At 39.7% G+C, this 19,487-nt stretch overlaps 1 protein-coding gene and 1 non-coding gene across 4 annotated transcripts in view; one reads left to right on the forward strand and one right to left on the reverse strand.

Moving 5' to 3' along the window:
• The window catches only part of DIP2B (disco interacting protein 2 homolog B), a 229,478-nt gene that overhangs the window by 25,133 nt on the left and 184,858 nt on the right, over window positions 1-19,487 (reverse strand). For all 3 annotated transcript variants that reach the window (NM_001192309.1, XM_005206290.5, XM_005206289.5), the window contains 8 exons: window positions 19,145-19,284; window positions 18,404-18,540; window positions 14,601-14,681; window positions 12,418-12,545; window positions 10,558-10,672; window positions 7,209-7,410; window positions 1,980-2,089; window positions 1,761-1,841 (listed from right to left, as the gene is read on the reverse strand). In NM_001192309.1, the coding sequence (NP_001179238.1) occupies window positions 1,761-1,841; window positions 1,980-2,089; window positions 7,209-7,410; window positions 10,558-10,672; window positions 12,418-12,545; window positions 14,601-14,681; window positions 18,404-18,540; window positions 19,145-19,284 (994 nt within the window). The remainder of the gene's footprint in view (window positions 1-1,760; window positions 1,842-1,979; window positions 2,090-7,208; window positions 7,411-10,557; window positions 10,673-12,417; window positions 12,546-14,600; window positions 14,682-18,403; window positions 18,541-19,144; window positions 19,285-19,487) is intronic.
• TRNAG-CCC (transfer RNA glycine (anticodon CCC)) lies at window positions 4,144-4,216 on the forward strand. Its single transcript has one exon. It is a non-coding gene; the product is annotated as a tRNA-Gly (tRNA).

A 19,487-nucleotide genomic window follows, 5' to 3' on the forward strand; every position in this document is an offset into this window, starting at 1 on the left:
AGGCAAGTGATTTTATGTCTCCGTGCCTCCGTTAACTCGATCTTAAAATGAACTATGAAATGGAAAGCATCTAGGACAGGGTCTTCAGTAAGTACTCCCTTATTAAAGTTTTATATTCTACTTTTCCTACTTCCACATCATGAATATTTTCTGGGTCATCAACGATTCTTCTACAACATTGTTTTTAATGACTGCATAGTATTTTGTTTATATGCCATAAATTATTTAGTCAGTTGTCTACTGTAGGACATTAAGAATATTTCTTTGGCTAAAATCAAGGTTAAATTCATAAGGCCATTTCTTACAACAGCCTTTTTTTTGTGTGGCTTGTGGGATCTCAGCTCCCCAATGAGGGACTGAACTCGGGCACCCTGCAGTGAAAGCGCAGAGTTCTAAGCACTGGACCACCAGAGAATAATCACAATCGCCTGCTTTTCGGTCCATGGTACAGCACCAAACTAAACTTCTTTAAGAAGCATTTTCCTGGCATAAGAGAACATTGTTGTATGGTTCTTAAGCTTTCTGGTGGCTCGGGCTAATCCAAGGTAAAATGTTAAAATACACAGAATACATGGACTTCATGTCCTTTAGTTACCCATATATATTATTTCTCTAACCAAAAAGCAAATTTAAACTTAAGTTCACCAACAAATTTATCTGGAGTATGATTTTTATTGGGCTGTAACTTTAACTGTAGCCAAGCCCGGGAGTGGACTGGGCAACAAGCTAGACTGACATCATCTTAGTGAAATGGGAGCACTCTAATCAATCCATGGGCTTAAAGAGAAGCCCGCTTCATGCAGAGATGGACAAGGAAGTCCCAAAGTTTTCTACCAAAGAGCAATGGTTCTTAAGATTTTAACTGACTCTTCATTAAGATGCACAATATATTCCTCTCAGTTCTGTCATTATATAAACTCTCAATGTTGTGTGTATGTGTGCGTGTATATATCAGAATCCAAGGGGCTGGGGCAGAAGGGGGCAATCTGGGTAAGTCCCCTAAGAGATGCCAATAGATCCTCCAGTCTTCTGCCTGTTGGTGAGAAATACTGTTCTATGCAAAGGTCACAGTACTTTTAGCTCCTGACTCAACCATTAAAGCGGCTTCCCTGTGGCTCAGACTGTAAAGAATGTGCCTGCAATGCAGGAGACCTAGATTCGATCCCTGGAGTAGGAAGATCCCTAGGAGAAGGGAATGGTTCAGCCATTAAAATCCACAAATCTCAACAGACTCCCATAAGATGTATAACGTAAAAAATATAATATTCTGGTGATCCATCCATTAGAAAGCAGTAAAATATATTCTTGAATAATTTTCAATTGGCTTTTTAGGTTAGCAAAAAATCAATTAAGTATGTGCTAAAAATTACTCTGGTTTTTAAAATGCTGACCTAAGGTCATTTTATTTCTGGTGGAAATCAAAGAACGAAAAGTCAAACGGAGTAAAAATTACACTGACACAATGCATTCTGCACATCTGTAGATCTTGCAATTACATGGTTGTCCCTACTGTTCCTATCTGAATAAAGATGACTTGATTGTGATAAAAAAGAGACAGTACTGAACGACACTTCAGGAGATCTCATTTCAGCCTTGAAATAACTGCACAATTTATCCTCATATATCAAAACAAGGAGAAAGCAATAACTCTCCCCTCAGAGTTGGCAACTGAAATTTTCTGATGAAAGAAAGAGATCAAGAGTGCCTAAGGTACTCTCACAATAGCCAGCTGATTAGATATGCAACTGAATGTTTAATACCTTGGCATTTAACAACATGAAGAGGACATGATCAGGAGTTGCCTGGGCTCGCCACTGTAAAATCTCCGCCAGAAACTGGTGCTGAAATCATAAGGCAGGAAAAAAGAATCAGGGTCAGCAACTTTTAAAAAGCTGGACAATGCATCTCCCATCTGTTATCTGAAGCCTAGGTTCTGTCCTTGACTTGTCTATAAAAGTCAACATTTCTGGAACACTTACCTTCCTCACTAAATCATTCTCTTCAATTTGCCCGAGATCCCTTCCTGCAGCTTGTGCTATGCGTTTTCCTGCAACCAGATTCCCAACCATCACAGAAGCAGGGCCTACACCTGCAAGTTAAGAGCAAAAGTCAAGCCTCAGGAGATGAGAATCCAAGTGATGTAGCACCTTCCGCCCACAAGCATTTCCAGACTGACCAAAGCTGATTCAAATGTTCAACCAAATTCAACCACACTGACTGAGCACCCTTCTAGGCACTGGGACACAAGAGCAAACAAGACAGCTTGAATTCTAGCGGGAAAGGCAACCAATAAATTCATACACAAATAAATAACATCAGGTGGCAGCAAGTGCCAGAAAACAGGACTACGGGAGAGACGGACGGGGTTAGCGGGGGCGGAGGGAGGGACAGAGTAGAGGGGAGTTTTCACTCTCAGGAGGTGATGATTGGTTGCATTGGTTCCTATTGATAAATAATTTTTATCTGCTCCAATCACAGATAAAACCCTAACTAGCAGGCTTAACAGTAATGAATATCTCCATTCTGAAAAGAAATCTGCCATCTATGAGGACTGAGAGTAAGTTCATCAGGAATATCAGAAGGGCTTTAAGTGAGTAAACAAATCCACATTGTGGGACACTGCACAGGACAATTGGTCTGGATTCTTCAAAAATATTTGTGTCTTGAAGACAAAAGAAGTTTGGGAGCTTTTAAGTTAAAGGACATGAAAGCCTGTGACCCTGACTGGATACTGAGTTAAAAAAAAAAAAAAATCAGCTATATAAACAAGGAGAGATAAATGAATATCGGCTGTATATTATTAAATGATAGCATTAAATTAATGCTAAGTTTCTTAACAGGATAATGGCATTGTGGCTGATTAGGAAAATTCTAGAAGAATGTTTCTGTTCTCTAGAGCAGAGGTCCCCAACCTCCAGAATCTAATGGCTGATAATCTGAGGTGCAGCTAATGTAAATAATAATAGAAATAAAGTGCACAATAAATGTAATGCATTTGAATCATCCCAAAACCATCCCCTAGCCACCCCTGGTCTGTGGATAAATTGTCTTCCGTGAAACATTGTCTTCCCTGGTGCCAAAAAGGTTGGGGACTGCTGCTCTAGAGATAACACAGTTGAAATATGTGGGGGTGAAGTGTCATGATGTCAGAAATTTACTTTCTAAGAGTTCAGTCTAAGAAAAATAACAATTACTGAATTTAGGGGAATGTATATGGGTGTTCATTACAGTATTCTTTTAACTTTCCCATAGGCTTGACACTTGGGGGGGAAAAAGTAAAAACTCCCTTTCTCAAGAGAAAACAAGAGAAAACTCAACGCTAAGGCACTGTATGCCTTTCTTGATGGTCACTTAAAGACTAAGATTCTAATGTGTCAAACTAAGAAGATGGCTAAAACTTAACAAAACTTATTGCCAGCTGAGTTCTGAATAATGCTGATCGTATGCTTGGATTCATATTAAATAATGTTTGTTGCCAAAATATGTTGATTATGAATGCACTGAAACAGCTGGGACAAAAACTACTTAAATCATAGAAACACTCTAAAATATTTGGGGAAGTTGGGTAGAGAGAATAAGGGAATTCTTTCACTGTTTGGCAACTTTAAGTGAAATTATTCCAAAATGAAAAGTTAAAGAAAAATTTTAAATTTGAAAAAAAGAAAGAAAGAAAGAAAAAAACCATCACAGCTTAAAGGGTAAAGTACTTCCAATACTCTGCTGAACAGTTTTCATCTAGAAAGCATTTGTCCACTGAAATTTTAAGTATAATATGCAAAACTCTTTCCCAAGAGACTACTTAATAAGTTACAGATATATCCTGCTGGAGATAGCCTTTCTATATAGGTAGGACTCAGAATGTATATGACTGTGTAAGCTGTCCAATCCTGGACTCACACTGTAAAGTTAATAAAGGCGTGACATTTTTTAAAAGTGAATTTTTCAGAGTAATTTAAAATGACAAAAATAATTCAGCAGTAAGTTCTTGAGGTCCTTCTGTGAACATTTCTTGAGTCCATGTACTCATAACATGCCTTCTTATTCTCCCCACAAAATTCTGTAAGTTTTCAGTGGCAAAGACTGCTGGTCATCAACTCCAATTCTATTCTCCTCTCTGCCTTAAAAACAGAACATCCAGGGACTTCCCTGGTGGTCCAGTGGCTAAGACTCTGCGCTCCCAATGCAGGGGGCCCAGGTTCAATCCCTGGTCAGGGAACTAGACTCCACATGCCACAGCTAAGAGTTTTCATGCTGCAACTAAAAAAAGATCCTGCATGTTGCAATGAAGGTCCAAGATCCTGTGTGCCACAACTAAGACCCAGAACAACTAAATAAAGAAAAAACAAACAAAAAACACAACCCCTGGTGTTTTGTTTTGGGGCTTTTGGGCCGCACTGTGCAGCTTGCAGGATCTTAGCTTTTTCCTCAGGGACTGAACCCACGTCTCAGCAGTGAAAGCAAGGAGTCCTAACTGCTGGACAACCAGGGAATTCCCCACAACCCCCAGTTTTTAGTTGGGCAAATGCCTGAAAAAAAGACTGCATTCTTTATTTTCTGGCTGCGCCATGCAGCATGCAGGATCTTAGTTTTCTAACCAGAAATTGCACCTGTGACCCCTGCAGAGGAAACATGGAAGGACTATGTTCTTTAGTGTGGGAGGATAATACTTAAGGGTAAGTAATAAGTGCAATTTCTAGAAGATGTGTTTAAAGGGGAAGGTACTCCCTTCTTTGTCTTTTCCTCCTGCTAGCTAGGATGCAGAACTGATGGCTGGAGGTCAGGAGCTTAAATGAACCCTGAGGCAGTATGCTAAGGCTGGCTGGAGAAGATTGTTTTGTTTTCTTTTAAGTCTTCCTTGCCGTGATTAGATGAGCAGAGTATACACCCCTCTGTTCCACTGACTTTGGGCATGTCTGACTTGTTTTGGACAATAAAATGTTAGGAAACAAGAAGCAAACAGAAGCTCTAAGTATGCTTGTATGGTCTGGCTTGGCTTCTCGCTTCTGCCATCTGCCTTGAGGAAAATACGGCCCAGCTAGCTGCTGGTTGCCTGATGAGGAGACACATGGAACAGTTCTGAACCCAACTTACAGTCTGGAGCCAAGCCAAGGCCAGCTGAGCCCAGTCAGGGTCAGCAGACCCACATTCCATGAGTGAAAACTAAATGGTTCTTACTTTAAACCACTGAGTTTTAGGGTTATTTGTCATGCAGCGTATCTGTGACAGCAGTTAACTGAGAACAGCGCCAGCACGGCAGGACAGGATGCTGGATCCACAGTGACTGAGGACCTACCATCCTAGCCCTGGACTGCCTAACTCTGGATTCCTTTCACCTGAGAAAGACATAAACTTTTCTCTTGGTTAAGCAGCTGTTACGCTCTTCTGATACCTGCACCCAAAACCAGTCCTAACACTCCTTGTTCTTTATACAATAGCTTAACAGGAATTTCAATGAAATTTCTGTCCCTGGGCTGCCTTAACACCGTTTCGATCTTCTTCTTCCCCTCCTTTCCTTTCTTACTTCACTCCCATCCATCTCCACACTCCTGTATTCTTCTTAAAACTCCAACCTCTCACGCCATCCCCACATCATGTCTGCTCCATATATGTCTCAATTTTCAAGCCGCTTTGGTCTGACACATACGTGTTCCACTAAGATCTTAGCAGACCATCATGACAGCAAAAACACAGAATCCAAACATAACGCCTTCCTCAGACAGGCGGATGCTATGCCTATGGGGGCTTATGAATAAACCTTTTATTTAGGTCTCATCATTTAGTAAAATTAGGTGAAATCCGGCTAGCAAAAGCAATGTTTTAAACATCTATTAATGCTATGTCTCTGAGTTGCATCTTTTAAGCATCTACTGACATAAAAGCTTTGTTAAAGGAATTCTAGATTAAATGCTATTTAAAATGGGATTTCACTCAAACAACAAATGAATGTAGGACTTCAGGATAACAGAATATATGATGGAGAAGGACTTCTATGTCTTCTCTATCAGATACTTAGGCAGGAAATATGAAAATACATCTTTTTATGTATTTCTTGATTAGTAATGTACAGGTTTCTTGATTCTAACTGCTCCTTTAGAATATTAATTTCCATAAACTCTTTTTTCCACTAGCAGAAACTAATAAATACTATATATACTTTAGCTCTATGCACACTTTTACCAAGGTAAGGTTACTTGGTGAGCCGACAATAATCTCTAGATAACCAACTGTGATACGATCTTCCAACGGCCAGACCACTGAAGTAATAACTACTAATATCCTAATAAAAATACTCTAGAGAATCAGAAGCTTATCTTATATTTTATTATTGTACATCATATTTACTTTTCAGCAAAAGTAGTCTTAATGGAAATATAATTCAATTTCATACTTCCCTTTGTCTTCCTAATCCTCCACTTTTATGTCCTCTTCTCAACACATTTGTACACATGCTGATGTACACAGTGTGTTTCTGTATGTGTGTGTAAGTGTGTATGCAAGTGTGTGTGGTAGCAGTGGGAACTGTCAAGACCAGATTTTGGCTCTCATGTGTTTCCAAGCATACAAGAAACTAGAAGCTCTTGTTAACTTCTCATTTAAATGAAAAAATATCAATAAAACTTTCTGGCTTCATGTTGGATTAAATAGATATTTTAACATGACTGACCATCCATCAATTACTCCTGCCTTTAGTCTCCTTCTCAGTTAGCCCCATAACCTAGGTCTAACCTGCTATATGACTTTTGGCATAATTCTCAACTTCTCTGGACTTCACTTTCCATAGCTGAGGACAAAGCTTTAGGATCACATTATAAAATGTAAAAGTTAACTAGTATTTAGCTCTTAGTAAGCACTCAATAAATACAAGCTGTCTTATTGTCAGAACCTTGCTTTATAGGACTTGCTTTCTTTTCTTTTTTTTTTTTTTTTTAGGACTTGCTTTTTTCTACCTCCCCCGGTGGGAATCTGATCACCTCGATCCCATGCCTTACATCATGGAAAATGGTGGCACTCTACTGAGAATTGTTCAGAAGACTGAGCCAATAGTAAACCTGGACAAGCCAGTTTACAAAAATCTCAATCCTCCATGCTTTTGGTCAGCTGATACTATTCTCGTGTTACTTACTTTCTAGAGAAAAAAATCACAGTGAAAGAATTCAGCCTCTTGAAGGTACAATTTTCACATCATGTCTTTAAAGTCAGCATATTACCTGGTTGCTTTTGCCGGGGTTTTGGCAAATTGGTCACGCACGTATGTGGGCACATGAGGATATTGCAAGGATGTAGCGATCCCTCCAGAAAGAGCTGTTTCGTCTGAGATATGTGGATCCCTCCCAGCGGAGTTTTGGGCAGTGTATTGGCAGGCACCAGAGCAAGACAATAAACCCCCACTTGATGAATGCTATCAATTGCCTAGAAAAATATGAAGAAAAATATTCAGTTAGGTTAATTTTGTAACATTTGGCATCCTCCTAACATTTCTACTATAGGGTTTTTCTTTTTCTCTTGATTCTCGGTCTAGAATCTGATAGATTATTAGGATCCCATAAATCTAAAGGTACCTAATCCTTCCAGCGACGGCAGTGGAGTGAAATCCAATCCAAATGGACAGAGGCAGATACTGATTTCCAAGCCTCAATGTGTTCTCTCTTGAGTGATAATGTCTAAAACCTACAAATTTGTTTTGGTTCTTTTAATATTTTAGATGTCCAACATAGCTCATTAAATAGAGGCAAAGTATTTCTAGTATGACCACAACAGAACCTCTGTAAGCAAGCCCTTGCTTAAATGGTTCACCAGGTTAGTGGGCATCCCATTTGCAAAACGTCTAGGTGAGGCCGCTGCACACTGAGTCCTGGAGGCCACCAGCTCTCGGGGTGCAGGGGTTCACCCCTGCTCCCAACTACCCAGCTGTGCACTCCCCGAGCTCAGCTGTGCCTGCTGCTATACCTTTCACACCTGCTGTTCTTGGTATTGCTGTTTATATAATTTAATTAACTACCATATCAAATGATAAAATATGAATGCAAAACAATACGAAGAGCTATGCTTTTGAAAGACTTATTAGAGGTGAGCTCCTAACAAACTACTGTTGATATTCATTGCAATGGGCAAGTTCATTCTAAAAGGCAAGTATTATGTATTCTAGTTTCTTTTCAAATACTCACGTTCTAGTCTAACTTGAAATGAAACCAGAAACTAAAGACAATGCATTTGGATGTAGTTTATGGAAGTAAGCTGACCTGGAACTCAAACTGGTGTACTCAGAGGCACAGGCGTCTGCACTGAAGGAAAGCACACTGGTATACTTTGTGTTCAAATTTAGCAGTTGAAGCAGTTCTCACTGTTACAGTTTCCTGCTTCAATCGCCTTTGAAAACTGACTGCTCAACTATCAATACCAGTTCCAAACATACCATGTGAGAGGGTTCTTTTTTTATTATTTCTTTTTTTAGCATTACCATGCAGCATGTAGGATATTAATCCCCAGAACAGGGACTGAACCCCGGTCCCGCCACAGTGGAAGCACAGTGTCTTAACCACTGAACCACCAGGGAAGTCCTGAGAGGATTCTTTTGTATTACCCACAAGTCTTAATGAAGAGGAGATCTAGCCTGAGAAGAAGAATGGACCAAGAGCCATAAAAGATGGATTAAGCCCTTTTATTACAAAGGCTTAAGATGGCAAAGGAATAAACTTGAATTGCATATTCCTCAGACTATGCCACTAACCAACAGCAATAACTAGGAAATGGGAAGTCTGGAAGAGTTCCTAAGTCTCTGCTATCTTAGAATATGAAAATGTATCATGTGTGGCCTGGATTTTCCACTGAAAATATACCACCTGGGGACTTCCCTGGTGGTCCAGTGGTTGGGACTCTGGTTTCATGGCAAGGAGCATGAGATCAATCCCCGGTTGGGGAACCAAGATCCCACAAGCTGTATGGCCAAGAAAACAAAAACAAAAAAATACAGTACCTGGTAAGTCATTTACTGACCACCTTCCTTAGAAGGGGCTGAGTTAATTTATATCATACACAGACCTGGAATTAAACAACCTCTGGGCTCTAACCTACAGAACATATGGTATTCTTACTGTTCTTCTATGGATCCAAGAGCCCCAAGCTGAGAAATTACAAATAAGATAATGACCTCTTATTTCACACCCTAATCAAACCCAAAAATGACTTTAACAAAAACTTGGATTAGTGAGATAGCACTGCATCTAATTCTTACAGTTGCTTTCCAGGGGAAAATAACAACCTGGGGAATTTGCTTCCTATCACAGGAAAAATGCATAATTCACCACAAGAGTCTACCACTATTCCTCAAAATTCTTTCTGAATGAAACAAGCAGTGGGTTTGAAAATATGAACAGTATGAAAAAAAACTCCCTTAGCAAGTCTGGTTTTTAATCATCTTTCAGAGACCACCCAGTCCTACTTTCTTCCCTGCTTTTTTTTCTATCTAGTCTATCTCAGTAGATTCTCTTTCCTTTTTCTGATTTTCCACTACAAACAGCCTATGCTCTGCCAGCTGACAATTCAGAATCACAGATCCTGCAGACAGATGAATCTTACAAGTCGTCCAGTGCTACCACTCATCTCATGCTCACATCACTTCTACAGCTTTACTACTAGCTGGCAGTAAATAAATCCAAATGCCCCAAGCAGCCAAGTTACAGACACTGGGAACAACCCAATACATACAAATTGCCTGAGAAGGACAGTCCATGCTTCCTCTGGACCATCCATTCATCCAACAAATATTCTCTAAATTCTTTACTAGAGATTTTGCTTATGATGATTCTTATATTAACGATAATCACCATCATCTTTTACTGAATGCAGGCACTAAATATTTCATTATCTAATTACCACATCCATTAACCTTCCAATAGCTCTGAAGTACAGATAATTTTGTCCCCACTTTACAGATGAAGAAAGAAACTCAGTGAGGTGAAGCATGTGGTCTAAAGGCATTTATGTGGTAGGGAGTAGAGCTGGGATTCAAAGTATGATTCTAAACGAACACCAGGCTCTCTGCATCATTCTGGCCTGATACCGTAGAAACACATCTTTCCTATTGAGCCCAAATCTTCCTCCTTCCCTAGTGGTTTATTTCACCTAGGTCTCTAACTCCACAGTAAAGCTCCTTCAAAGTAAGAACAACAGCTCGTATCAGGCACCACTTGAGGCAAGTAGTAAGACTGTGGCTGCTGGCATGGGAACTAATTATGTCAAGCATGTGTTCCACATTTGGACAGTTAAAATGTTTGTGGGTAGAAAACACTTAGGTACAAAAGAGCCAAAGAACTTGCTGAGGCAAGTCAAATCCAATTGTTTTTGGCAACCTGAGCAGAAAAATATTTTGTGGTCCATGAGGAGGCATGCTATTAATGATCTGATTTTGCTAACATTACCCGGAATATCTGAGTAGTTACTGGCAGGAAAAGAAGGCGGCAACGTAACTGGTCCACTGAAGAAAATGCTTCAGCAGTGGCTGCTGCCACCTTTGACAGCAAAGCCAACCATCCCAACAGAGACCACAGGTGTGCTTACCTGTAGCACACGGCTCATCCACTGGAAACTATCTTCCTCGGAAGCGTCGGGTCTTTGTTCTGCAACCACCACGATGCGCTCATCATAAAATACAGACACAGAAAACACAGCAATTCTAAGAGAGACAGATCAAACACATCAGGACTCCCTTCACAATCAGTCCTATTTGCTTTGCTCAATTGGAAATACAGAGAGGAGACATGCCCATTGCACTGCCCAGGAATGAGTAGTTTCGAAAAGAAAACGTCACAATCATTACCATTGAAACGAGGACGCAAAAAACATGTACTAAGCACCACTGTCGTGAATGTTGGGACGGAGCAATAAATAAGACAAAGTCCCTGTCTTCGTGGAGCTTGCGTGTTGGAGACAGAACAAACAAATAAATATGAAATAATGTCATGTCGTGCTATACACTGGGGGACCGAGGCAGGGTGGGGGCGGAGCAGTGTGTGGAGGTGGGCAGCGCCTCCCTGAGGAGTGGACATTGGAGCAGAGACCTGAATGAGGTGAGGACGCGAGCCACGCCGAGATCTGGAGGAAGAGGTTTCCGGGCAGAAGGAACGGAAAGCGAAAAGGTTCTGAGGTAGGAACGAGCTTGGCAGGTTTGAGGAACAGCAAGAAGGCCAGTGTGCCTGGAGCAGGGTGGTGAAGCAGAAAGTGGTGGGGAGAGGTCAGACCTGCCCGGACGGTCACAGGGGACCTGGCAGCCAGGGGAGGGGTGCTCTGAGTGAGGTCTCCGCTCAAACGTCCCCCTGCTAGTGAAGCATCCCGGGCCACCACCTTCCCCTCATATAACCAGCAGGAACCCCCACCCCACGTGTCATTTTTGTCCCCATCACCAGCTCACGTGGTCGTGATATCTATTTCCCTATGTGGTTACCTTAACCTGCTCTTCCCCCAATGAGAGCATGAGCTTCCCGAGGGCAGACATGGTCTGTGTTGCTCACTGCCACACCCCGAGCATCTAAGCGGCACGCAGCTGGCAACCAACATACGCTTGTTGAATGAATGTGTGAAATAATGGGAAGGCATAGGAGGGTTGAGGATGCTGGCGTGCCTGACCGCCTCCCTTCCTTCCTTCCTTTCACCCACACGTATTTAATGAACACCGACTGCATGCGCTGCGTGCCGAGTGCTGGTGATGTGACTGTGACCAAAGACAGAATCTCAAAGGAAGCTACTCCATTACGAAAAACTACACATTTCAGGAACTGGTTCTCTACTCGTTTGATCAATTTTTCTTACTCTTTCAAAACCTAAGGGACATCAAGACTGCTTTAGACATATATCCATGACTGAAAACTACTGCAAAGGGTATCAATTACTCAAATATCTTTTCTTGCGTTATTATATAATCAAAGAAAAAAGGCTATTAGATAGCCTTCATATCTATAGCTATTAGATTGACTTCATCCATGGAATTTGAAACTAGCACTTATGTACTATGTAAATCTCTGCATTAAAATGGTGTAAGAATTTGGAGTCAAGTAAGAGAATAAACTCTTAGATGTAAAACTCCTACAGACTAGCACCTATCTCAATTAGACTGAATGGGGTGACTTTTGTATTGAAGGAATGTAGGAAGTTCAATGTTTCAGAATTCTCATCTGTCCTCATGACTCAACAAACAGTAATAATCAAATACTGAAATCAAAATAAAAAACTAGAATATGGTTATCTTATTCCTCTCAATTACAGCCAAAGAACCAGACATTCTAAGATAAATAATGAAAGCCTGGTTTCTATTACACTTATTAAAAAACAATCTAATCTAGAGGATTTACAGAATATAACTCACACTATAGAGATTTTTAGATTTCACCGGAAGTGCTAACATCTGAACCTTGTACTACTCACCTTCCTCTGTAAACAGTCTTTATTGACTCAACAGCCAGTCCAGTAGCAACAATGTCATCAGCATTATGTCTTCGACCACTAACCATCAGTAACCCATCCATTTTCCCAACCACAAACACCAAGCTGCCCTGAAAGGTAACAGAGATTTATAAAATTTAAATAGTAAAACAGACATTTTACTCCCTGCCTTGAAATAAATCTTGAAATAAAATACCGTATTTTATAGATTCTAAGAAAGTGTTTGACATCTCAGAATCAGTGGCATCTTTTAATTAATGGGGTCTTAACAGTATATAAGATAACAATCCATTCAAATTCTTTCTTAGGGAAGAATTTTACTTTACTTTTGGCCACACAGAGTGGCATGTGGAATCTTAGTTCCTTGACCAAGGATCAAACCCATGCCCCTTGCAGTGGAAGTGCAGAGCCTTAACCACTAGACTGCTAGGAATTCTAAAAGACAGAAACTAGGATGCCAAATGAGCACAGTTCATTTCTCCAGTCAGGGATTATGTTATTAGTTCATCATCTTGTCCTTATTCATGGAATCGATGCAGAGGAGAAAACTGTTAAGCCATTTAAGACTGGAATTAGGAAGAGAGTAAAACAGTTCTAATGTCAGAATGAATGTCTCGATTCATATAAGTAATGTTTCCATCTGGTAAGATTAGAAATAAATTAATAAAGAAAGGTCTAAGGAATTATAACAGCCTCTCCTTTCCAATAAAATAAATGAGCTGCAGGAAGTCTGCTGTCAATGTCCTAAAAGCATCATTTGTATAAATAATTGTATTATTTATAATTTTTATCAATAATTTTCCCAGACATGTTTGCAATAAACTAACTTTTCTCATTCATTACAGAATTCCTAAATTTTTGGACCATTTACATATACTGAATTATCTAGTAATCATCTCCACTTGAATGTCACTCATTGATTCACTAAGTACAATGCAGCACCACACACTGATGAGGCTATGTAAGGAATAATCTCTAGTCTCAAGAAGCTACTGGTCCATCCTTCTGTCATCCCAGAAGACAAAAGAGAATCAGCCATTGCCAGCACAATCTGAAAGTGGACATAAATAAAGCGAGTAAGACAGTCACTGCTAGTCCTCCAACATCTGTTTCTCCATTTCTTTCATAGCAATAGGATTTCTAGCTGGGCATGGCTGACCTAAATAAAGACTGCGTTTCAGCCTCCTTTGCAGCTAGGTTTGGCCAGGTGACTAGTTCACAACAATGAGATATAAGGAGAAGTGTTGCTCAGCAGCTTCAGGGAATCTCTCTTAAGAGATAGTAGGACCGTCCTGCCTTATGGAATGCAGATGCGATGGCTGGAGCTCCATCTTAGACCTCAGCGGTGGAAGAGAAGCTAAAAGGAGCTCAGTTTTTGAGAATTTCTTGGTGCTAAGTCAAGACAGTAGGTGTAGATGTCTCTTTCTGGGAGAGTGATTCTCTTAGAGATATGCCCTCACCCCCACCATCCACCTATTAATGATGGGGAGGAAATAAAATAAAATTAGATCTTTTCTTATACAACTTGAACTGTTAAAATGAGAAAAAGAGCATATGAAGGTAATCAAGAGATGGGAGGAAATATGTTGACTCAAAATAAAATCCAAACTTTCCATTATTTTATATAACGCCCTCCATGCTCTAGCTTCTGCCTTTCTCACCAGCTCATGAAGCTAACTAACAGTGAGCTCTTTGAGAACAGGTTTTGTATCCTAATTGTCTCTGTAAACCTAGGACCTGTAAATTCTATATGCTGAAAAACAAATTATTTTCTTTCAAAGAATTTTCTGTTACACCTGAGGCAGTACTGATAATATATATGAAAATGATTTGTACACTATTATGGTTTCCATTTGCTGTTGAACGGAACTTTTTCAGCACTCTTCTAACTTACTTAAATATATTAATCAAATCAAAGCAATGTACAAGAATAAGTGAAAAGAGTTTTGAAAGTAAAAAATAATGTCTTGGTTTGAAGGCATAAAATGAATCTGGGTAATGGAAGCAATAAGCATTACTCACTTTATGACACTTTTACAGAAACTGCTCTAAATATAAGTTAAGCGACCCTGGAATACTCTTGGACTAATAAGAATTTGTTCTGTGAACTAAAGTACAAATATTTGAATCAGGTGCACCAAAACAAACATGAAAACATCACTTACTGGCCCCACAAACCCCAACAATCCCGACCGGATGAACGGTACGTCTCCAACAGGAGAGCCGGCAGAATTCACTGGAATCACCTAAAAGGCAAAAGAAAGTGAAAACGTTAGCTTAAAAAAAAAGAAGCATTTAATTTTTTAAATGTCTTTTAAGAACTTTTAAACAGTAATACATGCTTGTTGAAAACTAAAATTATATACATAGTGAACCCAGGAATCCTACCGCCTTAAGAGATAACAAACATTTATAATTTGTTGTTTATCTCTCTAGACTTTTAAGATTCATAGAACAATATATTGAGACTTTTTTTAAGGGATCATAATACACACTGTTTTGTAACTTGCTTTTTTCACGTATTATGTGTTTCACATAGTGTATGTATTTTGGATCCCTTTTCAAGTTGGTAATAGTAAATCTATCTCCCTTCGTATAAGAATTCTATAATATACCATCACAGTGGTGATGACATAACATAGTGTGTGGAGTCAGATAAAAATTCAATGTCTGGCTTTGCCATTTACTAGTCATGTGGGTCTTGAGGAGGTGCCTACATTTCTCTAAACCTCAGTTTCTTTGGCTATAACTCGGAACTCCCAATGCCTCTCACAGGCTTAGGGTAAAGATCAAGGGAATGTAAACAGATTTGCAGACATCAGCACAGTGCCTGGCCCAGAGTCTGTACTCAAGAAACCATCAGACTTAGGACTATTAGAATGTAACCAGTCTTTCTGGCTAGGTAGGTCACTCTAATTTTTCACTATTACTAACCGTGCTTTATTGAATACTGCTGTACCTATTTCTGTGCATTTGTACAAAGGCCATCAGTCTTTTCAATTTTAACAGGCTGTCCTACAAAACCATCATAGCAATTTACACTCTACCAATATCATATTAGAATGCTTTCTCTATACTTTGGCTAATATATGTTAACAATTTTCCCAAACTTTGCCAATCTGGTAGGAAAAAAAAAGAAATCCCACTGTTACTTTAACTGCATTTCTTTATTACTAACACAGATGAATTTCTTTTCCTTTGCTTATCAGCCATTTGTATTTCTTTAATGAATAGCCTAGTCAGGTCTCCTGTCTATTTTTTCTATTTGACTGGATGTTTCCCTTTAATTTTTAAGATTTCTTTCTTTTATATAGGGAATAACTATAACAAGACCTAACATTTATTAAATGCTTATCGTGTGCCAGGCACAGGTGTAAATACTTTAGAAATAATCAAGAAAACCCTGTGAGACAGAATATTTTCATTTTGCAGATGAGAAAGTGAGGCATGGAGAGTTTCATTTGTCTCATATCTATAGTAAGTGATGACAATGGAAAATTAGTTATTTGTATTCATATGTGTTACAAAGTTTTTCTCACCAAAGCTTTTTTTCCTTGGTCACACCAAGAGCTTAATTCCCCAACTAGGAGTTGAATCCGGCTCTCCACAGTGAAAGAGAGGTGTCCTAACCACTGGACCAGCAGGGAATTCCCTACCAGTAGTTTATTTTTAAAACTCACTTTTATCTTCTAACCAGCCATTTTTAGATCTTTTTCTAGTGAAGTATTAACCACACTAGAAAATTCTCATAGGGTTTAAATGTAAAAATGCAGTAAGAAAAATATTAGAAAAATTTTAATCTGCAAAATCAATGCAATAGTTTTCTTCTTTTTTGGTTAGGATTTTTATTCCACTTCACTGTCATTAAATTCCTACTGCAGATTTCAAAATTTCTTCATCACTATGGACCTAGAAGCTTAGTATTAAATCTGAGAATTTTGGCTAGGCACTTGCCCTCATAGGGGAACATATTAAAATATTATTAGTAACTTCAAACACTGCTTGAGAATCTTATTTAGTGCAATGAAGAAAAACTCAGATGGAAACATATGTAGTCCAAGCACTTAAGAGAGAAATAAGGTGAGATTGGAATTAGTAAAATGTATATACCCTTAGCAAAGATAGTCGCCTGTGAAAATAAGCCAAGAGAATGGCAGTGAACATGTGCTTTAAGAGTTTATGAATTGGTCACAACTTGTTTTTTGCTTTGTTTTCTTTTGTTGTTGTTGTTGTGGTCACAACTTTTGAAGGTAAGCCAAGAATGTAGTAGTGATGATGATGATGATGGTAATAAAAGATGGTATTAAGTTTAATTTAGTAATAAATTACTTAAAACAATTTTTAAATATTTAATAATTTCTATCATATCATTTTAGGCTGTGTAAACATAGATGATGGAACCTTTTTCAGCCACCACACCACACATAAAGATAAGATTCTCCTGCCATTTACACCTATTATTACATAATTACATGTGCTGATTTTTATATGGGATGGCAGACAGATGTGCCATACCATAGTGAGACTAAGAACCACTTGTCTGGATTAACAGCAAAGTGAAAGTGTTAGTCGCTCAGCCGTGTCTGACTCTTTGCAACCCCATGGACAGTACCCTGTCAGGCTCCTCGGTCTATGGAATTCTCCAGGCAAGAATACTGGAGTGGGTTGCCATTCCCTTCTCCAGAGGATCTTCCTGACCCAGGGATCGAACCTGAGTCTCCTGCATTGCAGGTGGATTCTTTACCATCTGAGCCATCAAGGAAGCCCAAAGGGGAAGCTAAAAGAACTGAAAACCGGCAGTGGTCATATAAACCCTGTTTAATGTGAAGGGAACATGGCCCACAAACTGGAGTTCTCTGTTCCCTAAAAGGAAGCCTGAGGCAGGTTAATCCCAGTTAGGAAATACAGACAATTAATCATGCCTGTTCTGATTTCCAGGCTCACCAGGCAGACTTTCATTACAATTTGGCTTCACATGCAGAACTGCCTGCAGAAAAATGATGCGCTAGTTTCACTGAAAAATGAGCTATTTGAGGAGTTTTGGGTTTTTCCTGACGTACCACAAGCATGGAAAATGGTGCCAGACACGCAGAAGGCACTCAATAAATATTTCTCTCACTGAAAGACTGAATAATCAGAGCAATCTGCCCCTGTGACAGACCAGGTTTTCATTTTTCATTAGGAAGCTGGCATTCCAATTTACATCCATCTATTTTTTTGTAATTAATTTTTATTGGAGCACATTTGCCTTAATACATCAGTCTTTACAAGCTTGGCTAACCTGAGTCTACTCTTGAAAGATGAATCCATTCTCACTGCACTCTCAGAATTAAACCTTGGGGCTTACAGGACTTTCCTGGTAGTCCAGTGGTTAAGAATCCACCTGCCAATGAAGGCGACGTGAGTTTGATCCCTGGTTCGGGAAGATTCTACATGCCATTCTAAGCCCAGGAGTTGCAACTACTGAGCCCACGCACCCTAGAGCCCATGCTCTGCAACAAGGGAAGCCACGACTATGAAAAACCCAAGCACTGCAAGTAGAGAAAGCCCATGTGCTGCAATGAAGACCCAGAGTAGCCAAAATTAATTAATTAATTTATAAAGCTCAAACCATGGGACACTGACTAGGGTGTTTCCGTGAGGACTCTTACTTTTTAAGAGATAAACAAGAACACTTTCTGCGTGCCAGGTGCTGGTCTAAGCACTCTATAAACATTAACTCATTTGGTTCTCACCAACAATCCTGGGGTAGATACTATGATTACTCAATTTTAAAGAGAAGGAAAGTAGGCAGAGAGGTTAAGCAGTTCACCCAGGGCTGGCTAGGCCGTGGCTCTCAGGGCTGGAGCCCGAGCACCCCGCCTCTGGAGCACATACTCCCAACTGCTACATGGTCTATTTCCCATCAGCCAGCTCAGCGGCCATAGCTGACCCTACATTCTCCCCATGCAACGTGAACATCAAGTACCTCAAATGTGTTTTTGGTCACCCCAGCAAGCCCAAAGTACATCATGCCTCCTGTCCTGGAGCTGACACAGATTTCTCCAATTTCATCTGTTTTGCAGAGTTGAGGAGGTCCATCGGGTTTCACAATGCACATCATCCCTAGGGTACAGAAAACACAGTCAAGGAACAGCCTGGAAAACCTTCACAAAAACAGCCTCATCCTAATGAACCCAGGAAAGTTTCCCAATTATTGAGCAGCATTAAGTTAGAATACCAAACAGGAATGTTAAAGAGAGACCTGACACTGTATAGGTATATCGGAAATTTCCATCTTTTGGTCCTGAAGGTAATTTTTTAAATTCAGCAAACAAAACATACAATAGATGCAGACTGAAGCTTTTAAAGACTGACATTAAAAATGACTGCAAAGTCTGAAGAAACGGGTTAAATTAATTTACCCTTACACAGATCAAACTCAAACACACAGGAAGCAGAGTACTCTAACTTTCTGTCGGCCCAACATCTTGGTAACTATAGTGAAAACCAGACTACTTTAGTATCACTCTAGTGTTTAGCTACCCATGTGAACAACTGTAACTGAAACATTCACAATTAAATCACCCAATTCTGCTGGAAGGTAAGACTCTTACAAAGAGTCTAAGTATTAAATTTTGGATTCCTGGTTTTGGATCGCATTTCATCAGCCTCCGCTATCTCTAAAGACACATCTTATGAAAAGCAAATGGCGCTCCTGAGAACTCACCCCCAGGCATCACATGGCCCACATCCTGAACAGTCAGTGCTGAATTTTTATCTTCAGTGTTGACCCGTATTACCCCATAGCTCAATCCATTCATGGAGAGAATGGCTCTTCCTGGCAAAGGGGCCCCTGGAACTCCAGGTCTGAAGACAAAATAAACTTATCAAATTTGTCAAATTAAAAGCTATTAAGAGAAAAGTATGAACATGGAAGAAAGAAAAATTTCCTTTGGCTACCACACAAACAAAAATCCTCATTTTTTCTACTAAAAATCTGCCAATACTTGCAAAGCATGGGGGAAAAGTAAAACTTAATTGGTTGTTAAGAATATATTGGCTTGAGGACT

This window comes from Bos taurus, chromosome 5 (assembly GCF_002263795.3).
Source record: "Bos taurus isolate L1 Dominette 01449 registration number 42190680 breed Hereford chromosome 5, ARS-UCD2.0, whole genome shotgun sequence".
Taxonomy (NCBI): Eukaryota; Metazoa; Chordata; class Mammalia; order Artiodactyla; family Bovidae; genus Bos; species Bos taurus.